Genomic DNA, 23,346 nt, shown 5'->3' on the forward strand with positions numbered 1-23,346 from the left:
ATATAATAACAATAACGAGTCTATATACAGGGTGTACCGATACTGAGTCAATGTGCCGGGCTACAGGTTAGTCAAGGTAATTTGTACATGTAGGTAGGGGTGAAGTGACTATGCACAGATAATAAACAGTAAGTAGTAACAGTGTACAAAACAAATGGGGTTGGGTATTAATGTAAATAGTCTGGTGGCCATTTGATGAGTTCAGCAGTCTTATGGCTTGGGGGTAGAAGCTGTTAAGGAGCCTTTTGGTCCATTTGTCGGCCTTTTGGACTTTGCACTCCGGTACCGCTTGCCATGCAGTAGCAGAGAAAACAGTCTATGACTTGGGTGACTGGAGTCTCTGAAAAATGTTTGGGCTTTCCTCCTAGTATATAGATTCCTGGATGGCAGGACGCTTGGCCCGAGTTAGGTACTGGGCCGAACACACTACCCTCTGTAGCGCCTTACTGTGCAGATGCTGTGCAGTTGCCATACCAGGCAGTGATGCAACCAGTACTCTCAATGATGGAGATGTAGAACTTTTTGAGGATCTGGGGCCAAATCTTTCTCCTGAGGGGGAAAAGGTGTTGTCGTGCCCTCTTAATGACTGTCTTGGTGTGTTTGGACTTCCTGAATGGATTTTTCTCAGGTTTTTGCCTGCCAAATCAGTTCTGTTATACTCACAGACATTATTTTAACAGTTTTGGAAACTTTAGTGTTTTCTATCCAAATCTACTAATTATATGCATATCTTATCTTCTGGGCCCGAATAGAAGGCAGTTTAATTTGGGCATGCTTTTCATCCAAAATTCCAAATGCTGCCCCCTACCCTAGAGAAGTTAAGTAAAAAAATAAGTTACAAACAATCCAAAAAAACGAACAAACTAGCGGTTAATTAGGAGCACGTAAAACAGCAGCAATCCCCTCCGGCGCAATTCTACATCAATCAGTGTAGATGAAGGGGAGGAGACAGGTTGAAGAAGGACTTTTAAGCCTTGATACAACTGAGACATGGATTGTGTATGAGTTCCATTTAGAGGGTGAATGGGAAAGACTAAATATTGAAGTGCCTTTGAACGGGTTATAGTAGTAGGTGCCAGGCACACCGGTTTGTGTCTAGAACTGCAACGCTGCTGGGTTTTTCATGCTCAACAGTTTCCCGTGTGAATCAAGTATGGTTCACAATCCATAGGACATCCAGCCAACTTGACACAACTGTGGGAAGCATTGAAGTCAACATGGGCCAGCATCCCTGTGGAATGCTTTTGACAAATTGTAGAGTCCATGCCCCAAAGAACTGAGGCTGTTCTGTTCTCTCTCTCTCTCTCTCTCTCTCTCTCTCTCTCTCTCTCTCTCTCTGAGGTACTCGGCATATTACCAGTCCTCTCAGGGCTTTTATCTTCTCTCACAGCTGATCTGGAGTCAGTGGAGCGTTCCTTCTAATCATTGCCTAATGGCAGATAACACCATGACACCTCAGTCCCCTACCCTGGGTGTGTACACAGATAGTGAGTCACACTCACACTAGTCTTGCTAGAATGATGGCGCCTATTGACACCTTATTCCTTATGTAGTGCACTACTTTAGACCAGAGCCCTATTCCTTATGTAGTGCACTACTTTAGACCAGAGCCCTAATCCTTATGTAGTGCACTACTTTTGACCAGAGCCCTAATCCTTATGTAGTGCACTACTTATGACCAGGGCCCAAAGAGACACAGTGCCTGTGGGTAGAGACTACACTCACACTGACAATATGCAGTATTCTCCTATAAGTCATTACTGTGTGATTTCAGTAGGCTTTTTAGTAAGACTATACAGAATCAAATACAGTTGACTTGCTGGGGCAGGAGGGAACAGTGGAAAGAGATGACCTCTTTGGCTGTGAGTCAGCTGTATGTGTCCCAAAGGTGTTTAGGAACAAGCAGAGAGTTTGGCTGGTGATTGAGGCTGTGGGGAAATGTTTTATGCCTCTAAATTAGACTTTGTCCACGTCCCAAATACTACTCTATCCCCTATATAATGCGGCACTTTTGCCCATACACTCTCAGAAAAAAGGGTTCCAAAAAACCCAACCTTGTTGGTTCCATGTAGAACCCTCTGTGGAAAGGGTTCTTCATTGAACCCAAAAAAGTTCTACCTGCAACCAAAATAGTTCTTCAAAGGGTTATCCTATGTGGACAGCCAAATAACCATTTTAGATTCCAGATAGCACCTTTTTTTCTAAGAGTGTAGGGCTCTGGGCAAAAATATGGAGTAGGGTTCAATTTGGAACCTTAGACTTCAGAGTCAGACAATGACCTCCCTCCTCCACTATTCCCACAGACAATAAGATTAATAATCAAGTAAAAAAATGTTCCTGGGTTGGAAATTATGTATATTTGGCCAGTAAACCGACTGACCGGGTGCTTCAGTGCTTCATATGCAGCACACAGCTCCCTGCCTCTTCGGAATGTATTACTTTTCAATGAGCTGGTTGTTTGTTTTGTGAAGAACATAAACCAGTGAATAAAATCAATTTGGTGCAACTGTCTGTGTGGCGTAGGTATTTCCCTGCAAAGCCCACTGTCCATCATGATTCATGAGAAGGGTGGCGTCTCACAGAGGCTGCATGAGGGAAGGGGAAAGCAGATAGCGAGGAGAGGATAAATCACCCTCATATTTCTTCTTTACTGTCATTTATGAAATGTGTGTTGGGGAAGTCGAGCCATGAATGAGATCTTATGAAGTCAAGGTTACACAAAGGTAGCGGCGGGTAGCGCTGGTCGTATTTAAAAAAAATATGTTTACTGTGTGAACTTGAGTCTGGCTCTGGCAGTTATGAATCTAGATTTATTAATCCAGAGAGCAGTATTTAAGTAGCAAATTGACAGAAAACGGCAGTTCATCTAACTTTGGTTCTGACCCAGGCCATTCTGTATTAGCTCAAGGCCAAATTCTTCAAAAGCCTGGCACCTTCAAAATGGATACATTCATCACACAGCCCTGTCATCATCGTAGATGAGTTGGTACTGGACCAGAAATCTGTCATGGTGGTTCTCTTTATAGGTTGCCCAATTGTTCTCTCAGCCTCTTTTAGCTTCAGTCCTACTTTGCTGTAATAACTAGAATAGTCAACCTTGCTGATACAGATTAGGCTGCAGTTGTTTAACATTCATACAGTCATCATTCACAACAACACCTGACCAGGGACAGGGCCCATAGGGCTCTGGTCAAAAATAGTTCACTGAAGGGTATAGGGTACCATTTTGGACGCTTACAAGGAAATAGCACAGGTGTGCTACCATTCAGCCGTTGGCTACCATGCACCCAACAGCTGTCCAGTACTAGCTTATAGTACGACAGTTGCAGCAGTTGATGTAGTTTCTAAAAAGAACCGTTGTAACACTATAACAGACCTGTGGAGCAGTGCTCTGAATAATCTCTCAATCTGAATCAATCTACATGTGTTCAACAAAAACAGGGCTGTTGTTAGCTGTTGTTTTTGTTGTTGTTGTCCACTGTTAGCAATGATTACAGCATTGACAATGCATGTCATCTGAGCCAACTGCAACATCAAATCATCAAAGTAATGATAAGAATCGCAGGTTCCTGCTATCTGTTTTCAATCATTTTTATTCAGGCTTTAGTTTATAATGGCTACAGTCAGGAGAGGTGTAGTGGAAGAAAAGTAGCAATATAGGAGAACCATAGAAATGTTTCCTTATTGCATTTCATAAACCTTAGTTGGAGGCTGAGGTAGTTGGAGAGTGAGGTAGTTGGATGCATGAGATAGTTGGATAGTGAGGTAGTTGGAACCTGAGGTAGTTGGAGCCTGAGGTAGTTGGAGACTGAGGTAGTTGGAGGCCTGAGGTAGTTGGAAGCATGAGGTAGTTGGGAGAGTGAGGTAGTTGGAAGCATGAGGTAGTTGGAAGCATGAGGTAGTTGGAGAGAGAGGGCTAGTTGGAGACCTGAGGTAGTTGGAGGTCTAAGGTAGTTTGAGGCCTGAGGTAGTTGGAGGTCTGAGGTAGTTGGAACGTGAGGTAGTTGGAACGTGAGGTAGTTGGAACGTGAGGTAGTTGGAGTGTGAGGTAGTTGGAGCGTGAGGTAGTTTGAGGCTGAGGTAGTTGGAGCGTGCGGTAGTTGGAGAGTGAGGTAGTTGGAGCGTGAGGTAGTATATGGAGAGTGAGGTAGTAGTTGGAGAGTGAGGTTGTAGTTGGAGAGTGAGGTAGTAATTGGAGAGTGAGGTTGTAGTTGGAGGGTGAGGTAGTTGGAGAGTGAGGAAGTTGGTAATGGGATAATCGGTCAGAGGGGAGGAGATGCTACGATAATCGGTCAGAGGGGAGGAGATATTACGATAATCGGTAAGGGGTAGTAAAGATTAGGAGATTCAGTGAGAGGGGAAAAGATATTACGATAATCGGTTAGAGGGAGGAGATATTCGAAGAATCGGTCAGAGGGGAAGATATATTAGGAGAGTCGGTTACAGGGGAAGAGATATTAGGATAATCTTGTCTTGTTGACACCCTCCAACTCCCAGCTCTTCTGGGACATTCTGAGCTCTTCCATTTCACTCCCCAGTGGTTTCCTTTGGGTAGGCCAGTCAGAGAGGCTGAACCAGTGACAAATGTGGGTCAGAACTGAAGTAACCCTCTTCTTTCAGCTCTGTTCTCTTCTCTTCTCCCCTCAGCTGTTCAACTCTGAGTATTCTATACAGTATCTGAACACCTCAAGCCAAGCTAGGAGGGTAGGCACCTCAATAATTTATAAGTTAACTCAGGCTCACCAAAATACTTACTTTGTTAACATGACTGGGAGGAAGAGTTAGTCTGACCTTCTGAAGAGCTTTTCCATCGGCATCTTCATAAGCTCAAAGCTAAGCAGTGATCAAGGCTACATATGGAAGCAGTGCGTTGGTTCAACAGAGACTCAGTTACCTCTCTATCCCCTGACTACAAAGAAACCAGATGTAAGGGGAAGAGGGCTACAGTACTATACCAAGGGTAGATTGCTAGACCATCACCCATTGATTGACAGTCACCCACAAGCTTATTGGCAGGTTAGAAGCTTGTGTGTGTGTATGTGTGTGTGTGTTCAATGTGCATGTACGTGTATTCATAGGTGTTTGTATTTGAGTGTAGTCTATAATTGTATTACTACCTGCGTTCACTTCCAGAGACCCCGAAACCTCCTCAACACATGCCCTCTCCGTTCCCCATTAGCTGTGTGCTAGTACACCCGTACAGAGTGGAATAGCCATATGTCTATGGGAATAGCACAGCCAGGGGACCGGGTCTTCTAAAATAAATAATCATCATAATTTTTCTAGCTACGAGCCTAATTACTCACTCCATTTTACTCCTCCTTAGCAGTCCAATAATATGTTTGCATCCCAAATGGCACCCTGTTACCAACTATAGTGCACTCTTTTTGACCAGGGCCCATAGGGCTTTGGATAAAAGTAGTGCACTATATACGAAGAAAAGGGTGCCATTTGGGGCCCCGTTATGATTTAATGGAGTACAGGCTGACACTCTGACTGTCAGTCATATTTCACATATTATATTTTTCGACAAAGCCTAATTTAGAACTGTTAAAACAAGCTGTATTTACAACGTGTGCGTGTATTGATGTTGCTGCTGAGTGCTGAGTAACTCAGAGAAGATAGTCATCCGTTATGTGTGAAGGGGTCCAGAAGTGTAGCAGCAGCGTCTGTGTCTGTCTGCGTCTCTGGTGATTATCAGTAAGTACTCAGGCACATCTCAACACTGAAAAAACACACACACATTGACACGACGTAGTTACAACACATAAAGTCAAATGGATGACTGTAAAGTGCATTAGCGACACTTAGAAAAAACACTTTAAAAAGTGTAGCTTGAGTGAATTATGACACCTCTAGGAAGAAATGTGACAAGTGTTGTTGGAAAGTAATGGCATTTTCCTCTTTATTGTACTGAACGTTCGGTTCCACACCTGATATGGAGTGTGCATTGACTGTTTCGTGTTATGAGGCTTGACGGTTGAAAGAGCCCCTCATTGGCACACCTGGGTTAAAATAGTACTTGAAATCTTTCAAAAGCATTGACTGTTTGGCTTCAGCCTGCATGGAGTGTCAGGTGGGTGGGGTTTGGAGTGACACGTTTTAGGACTTTTTTATTGGTTCCGTTGCACCAGGCAAGCTCAAACAAGCACAGCTAGCATATAGTATTTGAAATGATGTGAGATAGTATTTGAACCCAGGTCTGCTAATTGCATTTTTCTCCAACCCTGCAGAAGGATTTTTGTATCAGCCACGTGGGAGAAAACACAGAGAGAATGTAATTATCATAGTAGGACTTTTTAAAGCAGGCGTGCTTAGTGTGTCTTGATGGATAGACTTACAGTATGCCTATCCCCTGGAACAGGGCTGGGTGGCGATAAATCAGTCACTTTTATGCCCATTGTGGCGAAAGTACACTATCCACCCACACACCATAGTCCCGTGGACGCTCCAGGCCTATGTAAAATTTAGGCCTTAGAGCTGTAGTTGGAGAAGTGAATGCATAGAACACGTCCATTTTACAGGTTTATCTTTCAGTTTTCTTCATGTCCAGGCCCGTCACAGAGGAGGAGAGGAGAGGACAGGAGAGGACAGGAGAGGACATAATAGGGGAGGAAAGGTCAGAATAGGTGAGGAGAGGACAGAATAGGTGAGGAGGGGACTGAATAGGAGGGGAAAGGGGAGTAGAGAATAGGAGAGGAGAGGTGAGTAGTGAATAGGAGAGGAGAGGGGAGTAGAGAGGAGGAGAGGACCCAGCTGGCTGCAGCAATGGTTGAAAACATCTTAGGGTCTGTCCCTAATGGCACCGTTTATAGTGCACTGCGTTTGACCCGGGCCTAGTGCACTACAGGGAACAGGGTGTCATTTGGGACAAATCCTTAGTCTCGTTTCTGGGTTATAGATCATCTTAGTTTATGTTTTTCAAGCAGCATTAGATTACCCATTAATTACTTGCTTGTGTTCACAACAGTCTTGGGAGCTATTAGCATAAGTGAAGTTGCCTGAAGGATTCTAGATGAAATCTGCATTAACATGGTCGCACAGGAAAGTGTTGGAGTCATTGACTGTTCCTAGTGGTGCCTTTGCTCTAGTAATAAACGTGTTTGAACCCAGTCAGGGGAGTGACAGCCTTGCAGCTTTGCCGTCAGCTTGTCTCAACTCTGTGTCTGTGTGTTATTGTAAAGCGAAGTTAAGACTGGCAGACTGACAGATTCAGGATAAAGAGTCTTTAACGGCTACATTGCCACAGCGTCCTCCCTTTGATCATTGTCATCACTGATTGCATTTATCTTGGCTGCAGTCAACCCAGGGTGCTATGGTTTTAATGTAAAGCACAAAAGAGAGGGTTGATTGTTGTCAGGTAATTTTAGAGATGGGGATAGTTTGTCTGGCTAGCTGAGCATTAGTTATCCAATTGATACATTGTTTTTCTTACTGGCGTAATCATCTATTGTCTTGCTGCATTGTTTAACTAGATCAGCAGTGCTGCTCATGACAACGTCATCTCGCCGAGTGTACCGTTAAATTAAAGTCAACCTCAATGTGACCCACCAGATTCAGAAGCTTGAAAACCCCATTAGAAAAAAAGTTTGAAAACCACATTTAGTTTTATTTCAGTTTTAGTTTTATATAATAACCTTGGGCTGTGAGCACATGTTCATTCAATACCCGCCTGTGACTGCTGCATAACATAGTGCCTATTCAACACAGCATGTTCCACTATAGATTGGAGAAGTGGGGAATGATCGATCAATCAATCAAATGTATTTTTAAAGCCCTTTTTACAGTACCAGTCAAAATTTTGGACAACGCTACTCATTCCAAGGTTTTTCTTTATTTTGACTATTTTCAACATTGTAGAATAATAGTGAAGACATCAAAACTATGAAATAACATGTATGGAATCATGTAGTAACCAAAAAAGTGTTAAACAAATCAAAATATATGTTTTCTTCAAAGTAGCCACCCTTTGCCATGATGACTGCTCTGCACATTCTTTGCATTCTCCCAACCAGCTTCATGAAGTAGTCCCCTGGAATGCATTTCAATGAACAGGTGTACCTTGTTAAAAGTTATTTTGTGGAATTTCTATCCTTGTTAATGTGTTTGAGACAATCAGTTGTGTTGTGACAAGGTAGATGTGGTATACAGAATATTGCCCTATTTAGTAAAATACCAAGTCCATATTATGGCAAGAACAGCTCAAATAAGCAAAGATAAACGATAGTCCGTCATCTGGAAAATTTCCATAAGTTTGAAAGTTTCTTCGAGTGCAGTAGCAAAATTAAATCAAATCAAATTTGATTTGTCACATGTGCCGAATACAACAGGTGTGTAGACCTTACAGTGAAAATAGTCTGGGTAGCCATTTGATTCGCTGTTCAGGAATGCTTACTTACAAGCCCTTAAACAACAATACAGTTTTAAGAAAAATAGGTGACTATCTCTCATGAGAACTGCCAGAGGAAAGGAAGACTCAGAGTTACCTCTGCTGTTCATTAGAGTTACCAGCCTCAGAAATTGCATTCCAAATAAGTTTTTTTTTTAAAACAGAGAAAAACCTGAACCCCCCCTCCCCTACAAAAATCAAGTAGTTACAGAGCAGCAGTAAAATAACAGTAGCGAGGTTATATATAGGGGGTACCGGTACAGAGTCAATGTGGAGGCTATATACAGGGGGTACCGGTACAGAGTCAATGTGGAGGCTATATACAGGGGGTACCGGTACAGAGTCAATGCAAATAGTCTGGGTAGCTATTTGATTTGCTGTTCAGGAGTCTTATGGCTTGGGGGTAGAAGCTGTTAAGAAGCCTTTTGGACCTAGACTTGGAGCTCCAGTACTGCTGCGGTGCATTAGCAGGGAGAACAGTCTACGACTATTTTTGGGCCTTCCTCTGACACCGCCTGGTATAGGGGTCCTGGATGGCAGGAAGCTTGATCCCAGTGATGTATTGGGCCGTACGCATTACCCTCTATAATGCCTTGCAGTCAGAGGCCGAGCAGTTACCATACCAGGCAATTATGCAACCAGTCAGGAAGCGCTCGATGGTGCAGTTGTCAAACTTTTTGAGGATCTGAGGACCCATGCTAAATCTTTTCAGTCTCCTGAGACTGACAATGACAAAGTCCTGATAGACTTTGTCATGCCCTCTTCATAACTGACTTGGTGTGTTTAGACCATGATAGTTTGGTGTTGATGTAGACACCAAGGAACTTGTAGCTCTCAACCTTCTCCACTACAGCCCTGTCATTAAGAATTGGGGCGTGCTCGGTCCTCCTTTTCCTGTAGTCCACAATTATCTCGTTTGTCTTGATCACTTTGAGGGAGAGGTTGTTATCTTGGCACCACACTCATTGTTGTCTGTGATCAGGCTGTTGTGTCGTCAGCAAACTTAATGATGGTGTTGGAGTCGTGCCTGGCCATGCAGTCATGAGTGAACAGGGAGTACAGGAGGGGACTGATTACGCACCCCTGAGGGGCCCCCATGTTGAGGATCAGCGTGGCAGATGTGTTGTTACCTACCCTTACCACCGGGGGATGGCCTGTCAGGAAGTCCAGGATCCAGCTGCAGAGGGGGATGTTTAGTCCCAGTGTTCTTAGCTTAGTGATGAGCTTTGAGGGCACTATGGTGTTGAACACTGATCTGTAGTCAATGAATAGTACTCTCACGTATGTAGGTGTTCCTTTTGTCCATGCTTCACAGAGTTCAAGTAAGACACAACTCAACATCAACTGTTCGGAGGAGACTGTGTGAATCAGACCTTCATGGTCAAATTGTTACTAAAGGATACCAATAAGAAGAAGAGACTTGCTTGGGCCAAGGAACACGAGCAACGGTCATTAGACCGGTGGAAATCTGTCCTTTGTTCTGATTGGTCCAAATTTGAGATATTTGGTTCCAACCACTGTTTCTTTGTGAGACGCAGAGTAGGTGAAAGGATGATCTCTGCATTTGTGGTATGGGGGTGCTTTGCTGGTGACACTGTCGGTAATTTATTTAGAATTCAAGGCACACTTAACCAGCATGGCTACCACAGCATTCTGCAGTTTGCCCAACTGGTTTGCCCTTAGTGGACTGTCATTTGTTTTTCAACAGGACAATGACCCAACACAGCTCCAGGCTGCGTAAGGGCTATTTGACCAAGAAGGAGAGTGAGGGAGTGCTGCATCAAATGACCTGGCCTCCACAATCACCCGACCTCAACCCAATTGAGATGGTTTGGGATGAGTTGGACCGCAGAGTGAAGGCAAAGTAGCCAACAAGTGCTCAGCACATGTGGGAAGTCCTTCAAGTCTGTTGGAAAAGCATTCCAGGCGAAGCTGGTTGAGAGAATGCCAAGAGTGTGCAAAGCTGTCATCAAATGCAAAGGGTGGCTACTTTGAAGAAAACATATATTTTGATTTGTTTAACACTTTTTTGGTTACTACATGATTCCCATGTGTTATTTCATAGTTGATGTCTTCACTATTATTATACAATGTCGAAAAAAGTAAAAAAAATATATTTAAAAAATTGATTGGTACTGTACATCAGCAGTTGTCACACAGTTCTATACAGATACCCAGTGTAAAACCCCAAAGAGCAAGCAATGCAGATAAAAGCACAGTGATTAACAGGAAAAACTCCCTTGAAAGGCAAGAGTATATGGGCATGAAAGCCAGATTGTTCAAGACATTCAAACATTCATAGATGACCAGCAGGGTCAAATAATTAACCACAGTGGTTATAGAGGGTTCAACACCTCAGGAGTAAATGTCAGTTGGCTTTTCATAGTCGAGCATTCAGAGTTTGAGACAGACAGACAGAAACAGGGAGACAGCGACAGAGAGACGTCAGGGTTCCGTAGCCGCAGGCCGAGAGAGAGTGAAACAGGTCAGGGTTCCGTAGCCACAGACATAAACAGCATGATGCCCTATGAGGGCTGCACCTATCATACCATCACAATAACTCAATGATTGGATAGTGTTGCTCTGGCGAGCCAGGACTTTCTTTTGGGTAATAGCAGTCAATCACAGATCAGATCAAGCTACAAGGCAGTTTGCAGGCCCAGTAGTACATTACATAATGCTCACTCACATCCTGGTCTCACATGCTGCGAAGGAAGATACAGGTCATTCAGTTCTTTCTTCTTCAAAAGATACACACAATTTGTCTTCAATAGCCCTAGATGGGCCCAAGTTATCTATCCACATTCTTGATTCACTTAGGTCAGACCTAGACTGGATGTCAGAGTTGTGTATAGGTGGCAGGGAAGTCAGGCGCAGCAGAATCAAACTGAGTGTAATGGAGTTATTTAATAACAATGAACAAAACATACTCCAAACACTAAATGTAACAAATAAGTGTACGAGGACCCGACGCGCACTAAATACAAAACTATATACAACACTGAAATACAAACAATCTCTGACAAAGACATGAGGGGAAACAGAGGGTTAAATACACAACAGGTAATGAATGGGATTGAAACCAGGTGTGTAGGAAGGCAAAACCAATGGAAAATGAAAAATGGATCAATGATGGCTAGAAGACCAGTGACGTCGACCGCCGAGCACCGCCCGAACAAGGAGAGGCTTCGACTTCGGTAGAAGTCGTGACACTGGACCAAAGTTATTTGTTCATATTCTTGATTCACTTTGGTCATTCACAAAGTTTCTCCATCGAGTTTGGTTCATATTCAGGCGTATTTTATTAGGAATTAACTTCTGGCATTTTGTATTATTGTAGATCCACCAGTAGATGGGCACATTATCTTTTGGGGCCAATATGAAACACGAAAAACAAGCTCTAGTACGTTAGTTTATTATTTGGGACACGTCTTTCCCTGTGGAGGTTGTTGCTGCACGTGTTTAACTCTACAGAAGCTTCTAGCTGCTCTACTTCCTGTGGCAGTTGGTGTAAATGTTATAGGATGTGTCCCAAATGGCATCCTATTCCCTATATAGTGCGCTACTTTTGACCAGAGCCTATGGGGCACTATATAGGCAATAGGATGCCATTTAGGAAGCACCCATAGTCAACTACATTGTGCTAGCTGGCCACAAGCCCAATCTGTCTCTCCCTCTCTCTCAATCTGGCCAATTAATTCCCTGCCAGAGGAACAAGCTAATTAAAACAGGGACTGAAGCACCCCTACAATGTCACTACATGGAGTTAGCACATTAGGTTGGGTGTGCTGCTACAGTTCTGCTCTTCAATCTGTCTGGAGAGCTGAAAGACTATAGGCCCCATGGGTCAATATACTGTGGAACCAAGTTGTGCAGAATGGAACACAAGAACAGAACACTGGTGTTTAGTTTGGATTGAGGATGACTGTTAGTGTTCCATGCCATAGTTCCAGTTCACAAACAAGCATGTTATTGGCCTCATTAGACTATTATTTCTGCTGAATGCAGCATGGTCTGAATTTTTTAATACATCCAAAAGACATATAGTGAATTGTATTGAACTCAGTCTTGGAGTTCAGTCCAGCGCCTTATCCATACTCTATTTCTAGTTGTTGTTTGTGAAGGTGATGCATCATCTTCATCCGTATTCATTCTCCACTTCCATCATCTGGACTTATTTCAGCAAAATGTGAAATGGGACACAGTAGAGGGGAAGGGAGGGGAGGGAAGGGGAGTAGGAGAGGAGAGGAGAGGAGAGGAGAGGAGAGGAGAGGAGAGGAGAGGAGAGGAGAGGAGAGGAGAGGAGGAGAGGAGAGGAGAGGAGAGGAGAGGAGAGGAGAGGAGAGGAGAGGGTGGCCTGTCTCACTCTATTGCCTGTAGCTCCTGCCAAGGATCTGTCTTTTATCAATACTGATTAAACACTTCTGATGGGTTCTGAGGCCACTGACCCTCCTTGAGAAGAATACTTTGGAATGAGTTAATGATTTCATCCCAACTCTATTCCCTATTTAGTGCACTAATTTTGATCAAAGCCCTATGGGCCATTCGGGACACACACAATATATCATCATTTTCTAAGATAGTACTATTGGTATTGCCCTCGGGTAACTTCTGGTCTCAGGTTCAGGAGTGGCTGAAAAAGCATACCATTAATCTAAAATTGGGAGATCTGGAGAGATCTGGTAAGTCAATCGCTAATATATTAATACTCTTAGCAAAAGTATTTATCTTCAACTCACAATCGGTGGATTCAATTTGATAAGATAGATTTAAATGATATGTTAAACATCACAGCATAGTTAAAATATATATGGCGCATAGACATCCAAAGGGGGTGGTTAGCAGAGATAGGTGAGGGTTGGAATGTGTAACTGGAGATGAGTGGGAGGTTATCCTGATGCCTCACTTTACCCTGCCTCCATGTACATATCTACCTCAAATATCAGGTACCTCTGCACATTGATGTGGTACTCCCTGTATATAGATCTATTCTTGTGTATTTACTTTGATTCCACTTGTGTTTGTATTTTTCAACACTGCATTGTAAACAAGCATTTCACAATAAAGTCTACACCGGATGTATTTTGCCATTTGACAATTTTGTATTTATTTGATTTGTCGATGTGCCCTTGAGCGGGGCGCTTGACCCGGGTTGCTCCTGTGGGTCATTCTGGATGGGAACATCTGCTAAATGTCAAAAATGTCATGTAAATGTTGAGCGAAGGAGAATACACTGCAGATGTATTGTATGTTTAAAATTCAATACAAATTTTTCGAAAAAGTACTATTATGTTAAGTAGAGAATCTAGCTTTTAGTACATATATTATGTCTCTAAAAAAATAAATAAAGCATTACCTTGGGATGTAAGTATTGTTTTTTTTACGTGGGATTTCTATGGTTTAGAGCGCAGGTGTTAAACTCATTCCATGGAGGGCTGAGTGTCTGCGGGGTTTTGCTCGCTCATGTACTTGACTGATGAATTAAGGTCACTAATTCGTACGGAACTCCCCACACCTGGATGTCTAGGTCTTAATTGAAAGGAAAATCAAAAAACCTGCAGACACTATGACCTCCTTGGAATAAGTTTGACACCCCTGGTTTAGAGATAGAGAAATGAGCTATGGTACCTGTAAGCCTTTTCTGCAAAGGTGGCTCTAACACGAGGAAAGGTGAGTTTATTGTCGAGGTTCAGTGGATGTGTGCCGCACAGCTATTCAGCATTAACCTCCAGTTTCCTCCACCGCACCATGATGTCTGTGCATGACTGAACACAGAGTCAGTCAGAGATGTGGCTAAAGGCAGTGAAATGCCTAACTCTGAACACCATTTTTTAAATCGTTTTTTCAAACTCTGTTCTTTCTGTCAAGTCGTTTTCAACGAGTCTCATCTCATTAGTGATGATCAACTCAACTTTTACTCCTCTGCTCTCTTTTTGGAGTGCACTTCTCACCCTCAAACACTATAATTGAAATGCTTTTCACACTGAATACTCAACAAACAACCTCATGTACACTCATTGAGAGATAGTGATTGCAGGTTGGTCACGATGAGAGTGTGTGCGAACTACTAATGAGAGGTTTGCAAGCTGTATGATTAATATAATACAAAAATCCCCATCAAAGTTAGTCAGTTTATATATCTCTTTTTGCATGGGGCTCAGGGGTGCGTGCTGGAGTTATGGAGGTCATTTTGTGCCAACAAACTCTTTCTGAGCTTTCTTATATCTCCTAGATATAGGACAGACACTTCAAAACTGTATTCATTGTGATTTCTCCTAGATATGGGACAGACGCTTCAAAACCGTATTCCTTGTGATTTCTCCTAAATATAGGACAGACGCTTCAAAACCGTATTCCTTGTGATTTCTCCTAGATATAGGACAGACGCTTCAAAACCGTATTCCTTGTGATTTCTCCTAAATATAGGACAGACGCTTCAAAACCGTATTCCTTGTGATTTCTCCGAAATATAGGGCAGACACTTCAAAACCTTATTCCCTGTGATCTCTTCTTCTAGATATGGGACAGACGCTTCAAAACCGTATTCCTTGTGTTTTCTCCTAGATATGGGACAGGCGCTTCAAAACCGTATTCCTTGTGATTTCTCCTAAATATAGGGCAGACACTTCAAAACCTTATTCCCTGTGATCTCTTCTAGATATAGGACAGATGCTTGAAAACCTTATTCCTCATGATTTCTTTTTTGACTGTCTGATTTGCCATTCCTGAATGTGTTATTCAATGCATTTCTATGGTCTATAGTAGTAAAGGCCAAAATTCAGTATGTTATCAAATAATGTTTTCATTATTTTGGGGGATACCTACAGGTGTACTACAATTCTAAATAAAATAGCTAAATGATCCATGGTATGACCAATTTAAAACACGCCTAAAACAAGCATTAAAGCTTATTTGCCCCTAGCACGGTTCTGTAATATTTGTTTCTTAATGTTCTGTTTTTAATGTCATAAGAGACAAGCCAATTTTATCTGTGTGTGTGTGCATTTGTTTGCTTATGCATGTAATCACGCACCCCCAGCATGTGTGTGAGCATTTGGTCATATGTGCATGCCAATGTGTGTGTGTGGGTTTTTATTGTAATCTAAACCTCCAGTCATAACAGTCATAATCATAAAAGTGTGTGGAGCATGAACAGGTCTCTGAGAGGCTCTGGATCTAAACAACATGAGTCACCAGCTTGTTTTATTACTGAGGTGGTTCTAACATATATAACTGCAATACAATACCCAATCTGACATCATCAGGGCAAAAATGCTTGATCACATGGGGGCCATGTTAGAGGTGGTCAATGATTATCTTCTCTTCTCATCTAGTGAAAGTACTGCAAAGTGCAGCTCCTATTTGAATAGTATGGCATGGTCCTTTGTGGTAATTATTGACACCATGTCACATTGAAGAAGCCCAAGAACACCCTACTTTTGCAGTGTTTGACTCTTTTGAGTTGATCTCGTATGGTTGAAATATTTTTCTAATTTGGTTTATCAATACTTTGGTTTTACAACATATTACAGTTGAGTTCAAGTCACTCTGTAACATGTTTTGTGATATTGTTTTGGTCTTGGTGTTTTGATCTCTTCCAATAAAGTCAGAGCACACATTAGTGGTATTGGAACATAACAGTGTAGCTATTTTAATAAGCATTATGTAGTTATTTTACAGTGATGTCATTAGAATGGTGAGGACATCCTGTGATGTCACCACAATGGTGTCGATGGTGTTTCTATCGTGGCTTACAATATTGTGTCAACTCACTTTAAGCATTATTCCTCCTTGATAATGTTTTTTGGGGGTACTATGCTGAGTTACTACTAGTCCAGAGCTCAAAGACTAATCCTTTGCTTTGTGTTTCATGTTTGCTTGATAGACAGCTGTGATGGCCCACTGGTGTCCAACCTGCCCCAGTCTTCCTTCAGAAGCTCCTCACAGTTATCCAACAGCCATGGGCCCGGCTTTGCTAAAGTCAACAGGAGAGATGGTGAGTACTGGACTTTTGATACATACACTATTGAAAAAGAAATGGTTCCAAAAGGTTTCTTCAGCTGTCCCCATAGGAGAACCCTTTTTGATTTCAGGTAGAAACCTTGTGGGTTCCAAGTAGAGCCCTCTGTGGAAAATTGTTCTTCATGGAAGAACCATTTTAGGTTCTAGATAGAAAAAAAGGTGCTAAGAGTGTACCATTCTGCTGCAGTAGTTCTGAGGAAACAGGTTGTGTAGTCCCAATGGCTTTTTGCAATGCTTCACACACATTGACCTCATCCATTCCCCATTTCAAGTTGGAGTAAAGGATGCGAAAAATAATAAGGCATTGTTTGGCTTGAGAAAAGAGTCTGATATGGACACTGTATTGATTGTAGTATCCCCCACTGTTATTGGGAGGCTGTGTTCCAGCCGTACACTGTGGTGTTGAGGCTCAGCTGATTATTGCGGAGAGGGAGAATAGGGTTGGGTTCCCCACAGGACTGTCCATAAAGAACATCATAGGCAGGATTCAGCAGCAGTAGTGCAGGATCCAGATGATTTACTTTGAGAGAGAGAGAGATGCTGTTGTTACCACATCCCTTCAGAGTAGCGTACCCAGCTGGTCACCTACTGTAGGTAGATATTGGAGTACTACATCACAAGCTCCAATGCAAGGTCGCCCACCATTACCATCTGAATGGCGATTCATCCAAACCAAAAAAATCAAGAGGGGATTGGATGGTATGCTGGATGCTGATATAGGGTTTGCTTGCCTTGCTAACAGGGGGAAATGCTATCACGGTGGTTCTTTGTTTGAATGTTTTAAAACGGGGAGGGTTTATCTATTTTGTTTCTAGTTTTAAAGCAGAAAATCATTTGGGAAAAGCAGGGATTTTTAGCAGCCACATAAGAGGTCTGTGTGAATGATTTTTTTTGGACTGTGAGACCAAAGCATACTAAGCTTGTTGGATGCTGCTTCCGTGCTGTCTTTGATGGCTGTAGCAGTAAGCACACAGGTTTTTCACTATTCCCATCTGAATTGATCTGGGTGGATCAATAGGTGTCTAAAACTCTATGGTATCATCTGTTTGGTATATTTCCCTGTGTTTGATCATGATGAAGCAGTGTCAGTCAGGTTACTTGTTTTAGATATCAGTTAATGTCTGCACCAGAGGTAGAAGATTGCTTAAAACTCATTACACATGTGGGATTTGGCCTATATGGATTGGGCTAAATTAAAATGTTTTTATTACAGAAGAAATATGTATAAAGCATATGCATAACCATGGTAGCAATTAAAAAGGGAACAGTTTGGAGATTATGGGGAAATTACTAGGCCAAATATGAGGACACAACAGTTCACCTGACACAAGACTGAATCCATACATTACACTGTTGATTTAGTGTGTTTTACATTTACTGTACTTTTTGCCACATTGGTTGATAATGAAATCTTAAAATACTCCGGATATATTCGGTAACATGATAAGAATATTCCTAGAACATGTAGCGTACGTGCAACATATGACAAAAAAAGTTTGAGTCAAAGGACTAACGGGTATCTCCAAGTGGCCACACACTTCTCCAAAGTGTGCACAGTTCCTAAGTCATTTCAATGCACTTTTATGACTTAAAGAAAGATTCAACTACTGTATAAGGTGTTTTTTTCTTTTAGCTCTTCTAGCTGTGCCGTTGAGAAACTAGAGCAAACACAATTGTAGTTGTTTTGGTTGGAACACAGCCCTGCATCACACAATTACTGTTGTTGTTTACGCAATCCAAAAAATGGTCCCACATAAAAGGCAATCTTGGTGAGGTGAGCATCATTTGAAAGCTTGTTCTGTTGCCAACATTACTAGCTAAGATATAAAATATGATATTACAGTGTTAGGCTTTCACAAGGCAATTCAGAGACAGATCATTTTGGTTTCCTATATAATTAAGTAATGAGTGCATTCAGGTGTGTGTGCCTCAGCAACATTCTCTCTTAATTTACAGCTTTTCCCTCACTCAGACAACATCAAATTTGCAAAAATTGCCCAATTAGCAGGAGGAATTTGGGAAACTTCTTGTCATGCAAGGAGCTCAAGTTCAGAACGGCTGTCAGTCAAAACCCATACAGAGTTGTGAAGTACAGAGCCAGAGCTCAGAGGTCATGTATAGCATGTTACTGTACAGCCACTGCATACCAATTTAGCCATTTATCACTGATCAAATGAGATATTTTCAACCTGTGTACAGGTACGAGTGTATAGGATTAAATTACATTACAATCAGAAATCTCCATAATTGGAACCAGATTTCTGGCTGTAATGATGTAATTGCAACCAGCTTTGCTCTGTGGGTGAACATTTCTAGTGATGGAGTAGAGAACTGTAATCGATTGTTTACAAGACACTGCAAAGATGCCTCTCAATAACCTCTCTTCTATTTGACCTTTGACTGATTTCAAGCTCACTCTCTGTCCTTTCTGTGAATGGAAGAGGATCTAACAACATGGCATCCCACAGGGTTGAAACGGTGATGCTGCATAATTTATCCTACAAAGATGAGAATACAGTGACTCTCAAATTGCTTTTTTTTAACATGGCAGGGCACGAGACGACATAATCCCAGCTGTTCTAAGAAGAAATCTATGAATAAATGAATGAAACCATCTAATTTACAAATCTGCCTGCACATGTTAACACTTAGCATCCTCTAGCTAGTGTTTCTCAGAGGATATTCACATTACTGATTCAATTTACTGACAAAATGAACAGTGGTAACTATCAAAGCTTTAATACAGATGTAGAATCTTAACTTGATCACTCTTTTAAGCTTCCAAAGATAGTAATTTCCACTTTCAAATTTCAGACTTTCAACCACTACAAAAATGTTAATTCATTATAATCCACATAGTAATTCACATTTGCTGTTGCTGCATGATTACTTTCCTGCTGTAGCAAACTAGTTCAAATTAAGATCTGTTCAGTCCTGCTGGTATTGTATCTTCTCACCAGGCTTGTTTACTGAGAATGGTATTTCGTGATCTGACAACTAAGTTGATTGAAATAGTGAATTAAATATTCCTGTTTATCGATTGTAGTCAGAAAGCAGCAACACGAGAACAGGTGATACAGGTGGTGATATGATTGTATACAATGTATAGTCAGTAAAGTCATTGTATAAGAACATATCAAAATGGCACGTTGCCTGATCCTTGCAAGTTATATTGTTTGTCCTCAGACTGTCCGCAGAGTTAGATGGTCATCCACAGAGATCCTATTATGTAATTCTATGGGTTCACCCCTCTAGTCAGTCTGGAATTAGAATGCTTTTCAGACCCCACCATTCTACACATTCTATATACACATGCTGTGATCAGATATGTGACCATGTCCATGTAATCCAATGTGGAGAAACATGAAAGACACATTGAGATACAGTCAAGATCTGGTTAAACCACCTGCCTAGGGGTACAATAATGCATTATGGAAAACCAGGTTTTGAAGGATTATGGTAGGCCAGATTCTGAAGCATTATGGTATCCCGGGTTCTGAAGCATTATGGTAGCCCGGTTTTTGAAGCATTATGGTAGGCCGGGTTGTGAGGCATTATGGTAGGCCGGGTTGTGAAGCATTATGGTAGGCCGGGTTGTGAGGCATTATGGTAGGCCGGGTTGTGAAGCATTATAGTAGGCCGGGTTGTGAAGCATTATGGTAGGCCGGGTTGTGGAGCATTATGGTAGGCCGGGTTGTGAAGCATTATGGTAGGCCGGGTTGTGAAGCATTATGGTAGGCCGGGTTGTGAAGCATTATGGTAGGCCGGGTTGTAAACACACAGACTTTTATTTTCTCTTTCACGCTCCCTTGTTCTATCCTCCAATGAAACAAAATGAGTTTACTTAATTCAACCTCGTTTCTCTCTCTCTCACTCCTTCTTTCACTATCCCCCTTCTTTTTAATAACCTATTACACCTTCTTCTTTTTAATTATCTTTCTCTTTATCACTTTCTTATTCCCACCCTCTATCACCATTTACTGTCTCTGACACTGAGGTATCCCTTTGAATACACAAAACTGTGTTTGATTCTAATTATGAGTTACTCTGTCTCATTTTTTATTGTGGAGGAGCAATTCGGACAACTTCCATTCATCCCTTTGCTAAATGTTAATATCAGTATTTAACATTTAAATGGTTTCTTTTTTCATTTTTGTGATACTGACAGTTATACAATTATATTGAAATATGCTTTGAAATTACATTTTGGCTGGCTAATTCCTTTTCTTGAAGTGAAATTCAACTAAGTGGAGACCATTCATTGAAATGAACTCTATAAAGAACTATTGGCTAATCACATACTGATCTATTTGTTCAATCAGCGATCCACTGTCCTCCGGTTTCATGGTCTGATTTGTCTCTCCATGTCTTTTGGAGAGAACTGGTGGCCATTTTGGTCTAGTGAACATTTACCTGAACTGGCAGCTCAGCCAGATGCCAGCTTGGAATGTCCTATCAGAAAGTCCTCCCAAATTCCGGTGCTTTCCCTCTGATGATCTGCCATGTTATTCATATGGCCATTATTAGACGGTTGGTGTCACTCAAGGACCCACACTCTAAACAGGTGTTAAACATTCCTTATTCATTCCCTAGCAAGTGGAAAAACAGTACACTATTGATGAGTGAGTAGTCCCTTCATTAGACACGCATCTGCTCTTGTCTGGAAATCTGGTATGACTCGCCAAAGTCGTGTCGGCCACAATTTCCCAATCTCCCCTCTAAAATAGACAGGGCAACACTTGGCAGTCTAGGCAAGAATGATTTACAGTTACATCCAGAATTATTGGCACCCTTGTTAAATAGTGTTAAATACTGGGGCGGCAGTGTAGCCTAGTGGTTAGTGTTGGACTAGTAAACCGAAAGGTTGCAAGATCAAATCCCTGAGCTGACAAGTTACAAATCTGTTGTTCTGCCTCTGAACAAGGCAGTTAACCCACTGTTCCTAGGCTGTCATTGAAAATAAGAATTTGTTCTTAAATGACTTGCCTAGTTAAATAAGTATGGCTACAGGTTCATCTGCCTCACCTAAACCCCATTCTTGTGGGAAACTGCTATAGACCACCAAGTGCTAACAGTCAGTATCTGAATAATATGTGTGAAATGCTTGATAAGGTATGTGATATCAACAGGGTGGTATATTTTCTGGGTGCTTTCATCAAGCTGCCCACTCAAGAAAAAGCTTCAAACGGTAACCAGTGCATGAAACCTGGTTCAGGTTATTAGTCAACCTACCAGGGTAGTTACAAACAGCACAAGAATGAAATCATCAACATGAATTGATCACGTCTTTACTAATGCGGCAGAAATTGCTTTAAAGTAGTATCCAAATCATCGTATGTAGTGATCACAATATATTAGCCATGTCTAGGAAAACCAAAGTGCCAAAGGCTGGGCCTAATATACTGTATGAGGTCATACAGTATAGTTCAATAGTGATTCTTATTTAGATGATGTAAAGAATATTTGCTGCTCTGTGGTGTGAATTGAGGAGAAACCAGACACTGCCCTTGACACATTTATGAAATTGCTTATTCCAGTTACTAATAAGCATGCACCCATTAAGAAAATGACTGTAAAAACTGTTAAATCCCCTTGGATTAATGAGGAATTGAAAAATGTTATGCTTTAGAGGTATGAGGCAAAATGTATGGCAAATAGTCTGGCAGCATAACCGATTGGCAAACATACAGCAAATTGAGAGACCATGTGACTAAACTGAATAAAAATAAGAAACTACACTATGAAAGAAAGATGAATTATGGTAAAACAAAACTTTGGTCTTTGGTGCGAAAAGTGCAAATCAATCCCAGAACAACAGCAAAGGACCTTGTGAAGATGCTGGAGGAAACAGGTACAAACATATCTATATCCACAGTAAAACAAGTCCTATATCGACATAACCTGAAAGGCCACTCAGCAAGGAAGAAGCCACTGCTCCAAAAACCACCATAAAAAAGCCAGACTACGGTTTGCAACTGCACATGGGGACAAAGATCGTACTTTTTGGAGTAGTGTCCTCTGGTCTGATTAAACAAAAATAAAACTGTTTGGCCATAATGACCATCGTTATGTTTGGAGGAAAAAGGGGGGGACGCTTGCAAGCCGAAGAACACCATCCCAACCGTGAAGCACGGGGATGGCAGCATCATCTTTTGGGGGTGCTTTGCTGCAGGAGGGAGTGGTGCACTTCACAAAATAGATGGCATCATGAGGCAGGAAATTAGGTGGATATATTTAAGAAACATCTCAAGACATTAGTCAGAAAGTTAAAGCTTGGTCACAAATGGGTCTTCCACATGGACAATGACCCCAAGCATACTTCAAAAGTTGTGGCAAAATGGCTTAAGGGCAACAAAGTCAAGGTATTGGAGTGGCCATCACTAAGCCCTGACCTCAATCCTATAGAAAATGTGTGGGCAGAATTGAAAAAGTGCGTGCGAGCAAGGAGGCCTTCAAACCTGACTCGGTTACACCAGCTCTGTCAAGAGGAATGGGCCAAAATTCACCTAACTTATTGTGGAAGGCTACCCAAAATGTTTGATCCAAGTTAAACAATTTAAATGTAATGCTACCAAATACTAATTGAATGTATGTAAACTTCTGACCCACTGGGAATGTGATCTGTGGACCTATTGTGGCGGTAAGCAAATTGAAGTGGGTCCAGGGTGACCGGTAAGGTGGAGGTTATATTATCCTTGACTAGCCTCTCAAAGCACTTCATGATGACAGAAGTGAGTGCTGCAGGGCGATAGTCATTTAGTTCAGTTACCTTTGCCTTCTTGGGTAGAGGAACAATGGTGGCCATCTTGAAGCATGTGGGGACAGCAGACTGGGATAGGGAGAGATTGAATATGTTTGTAAAAACACACCAGCCAGCTGGTCTGCACATGCTCTGAGGACGCGGCTAGGGATGCCGTCTGGGCCGGCAGCCTTTC

At 41.9% G+C, this 23,346-nt stretch overlaps 1 protein-coding gene across 3 annotated transcripts in view; it reads left to right on the forward strand.

The window, feature by feature from the left end:
- The window catches only part of cntnap3 (contactin associated protein family member 3), a 193,204-nt gene that overhangs the window by 14,032 nt on the left and 155,826 nt on the right, over positions 1-23,346 (forward strand). For all 3 annotated transcript variants that reach the window (XM_042326590.1, XM_042326591.1, XM_024430942.2), the window contains exon 2: positions 16,275-16,385. In XM_042326590.1, the coding sequence (XP_042182524.1) occupies positions 16,275-16,385 (111 nt within the window). The remainder of the gene's footprint in view (positions 1-16,274; positions 16,386-23,346) is intronic.

The sequence above is a fragment of the Oncorhynchus tshawytscha genome, linkage group LG09 (genome assembly GCF_018296145.1).
Source record: "Oncorhynchus tshawytscha isolate Ot180627B linkage group LG09, Otsh_v2.0, whole genome shotgun sequence".
NCBI classification, from domain to species: Eukaryota; Metazoa; Chordata; class Actinopteri; order Salmoniformes; family Salmonidae; genus Oncorhynchus; species Oncorhynchus tshawytscha.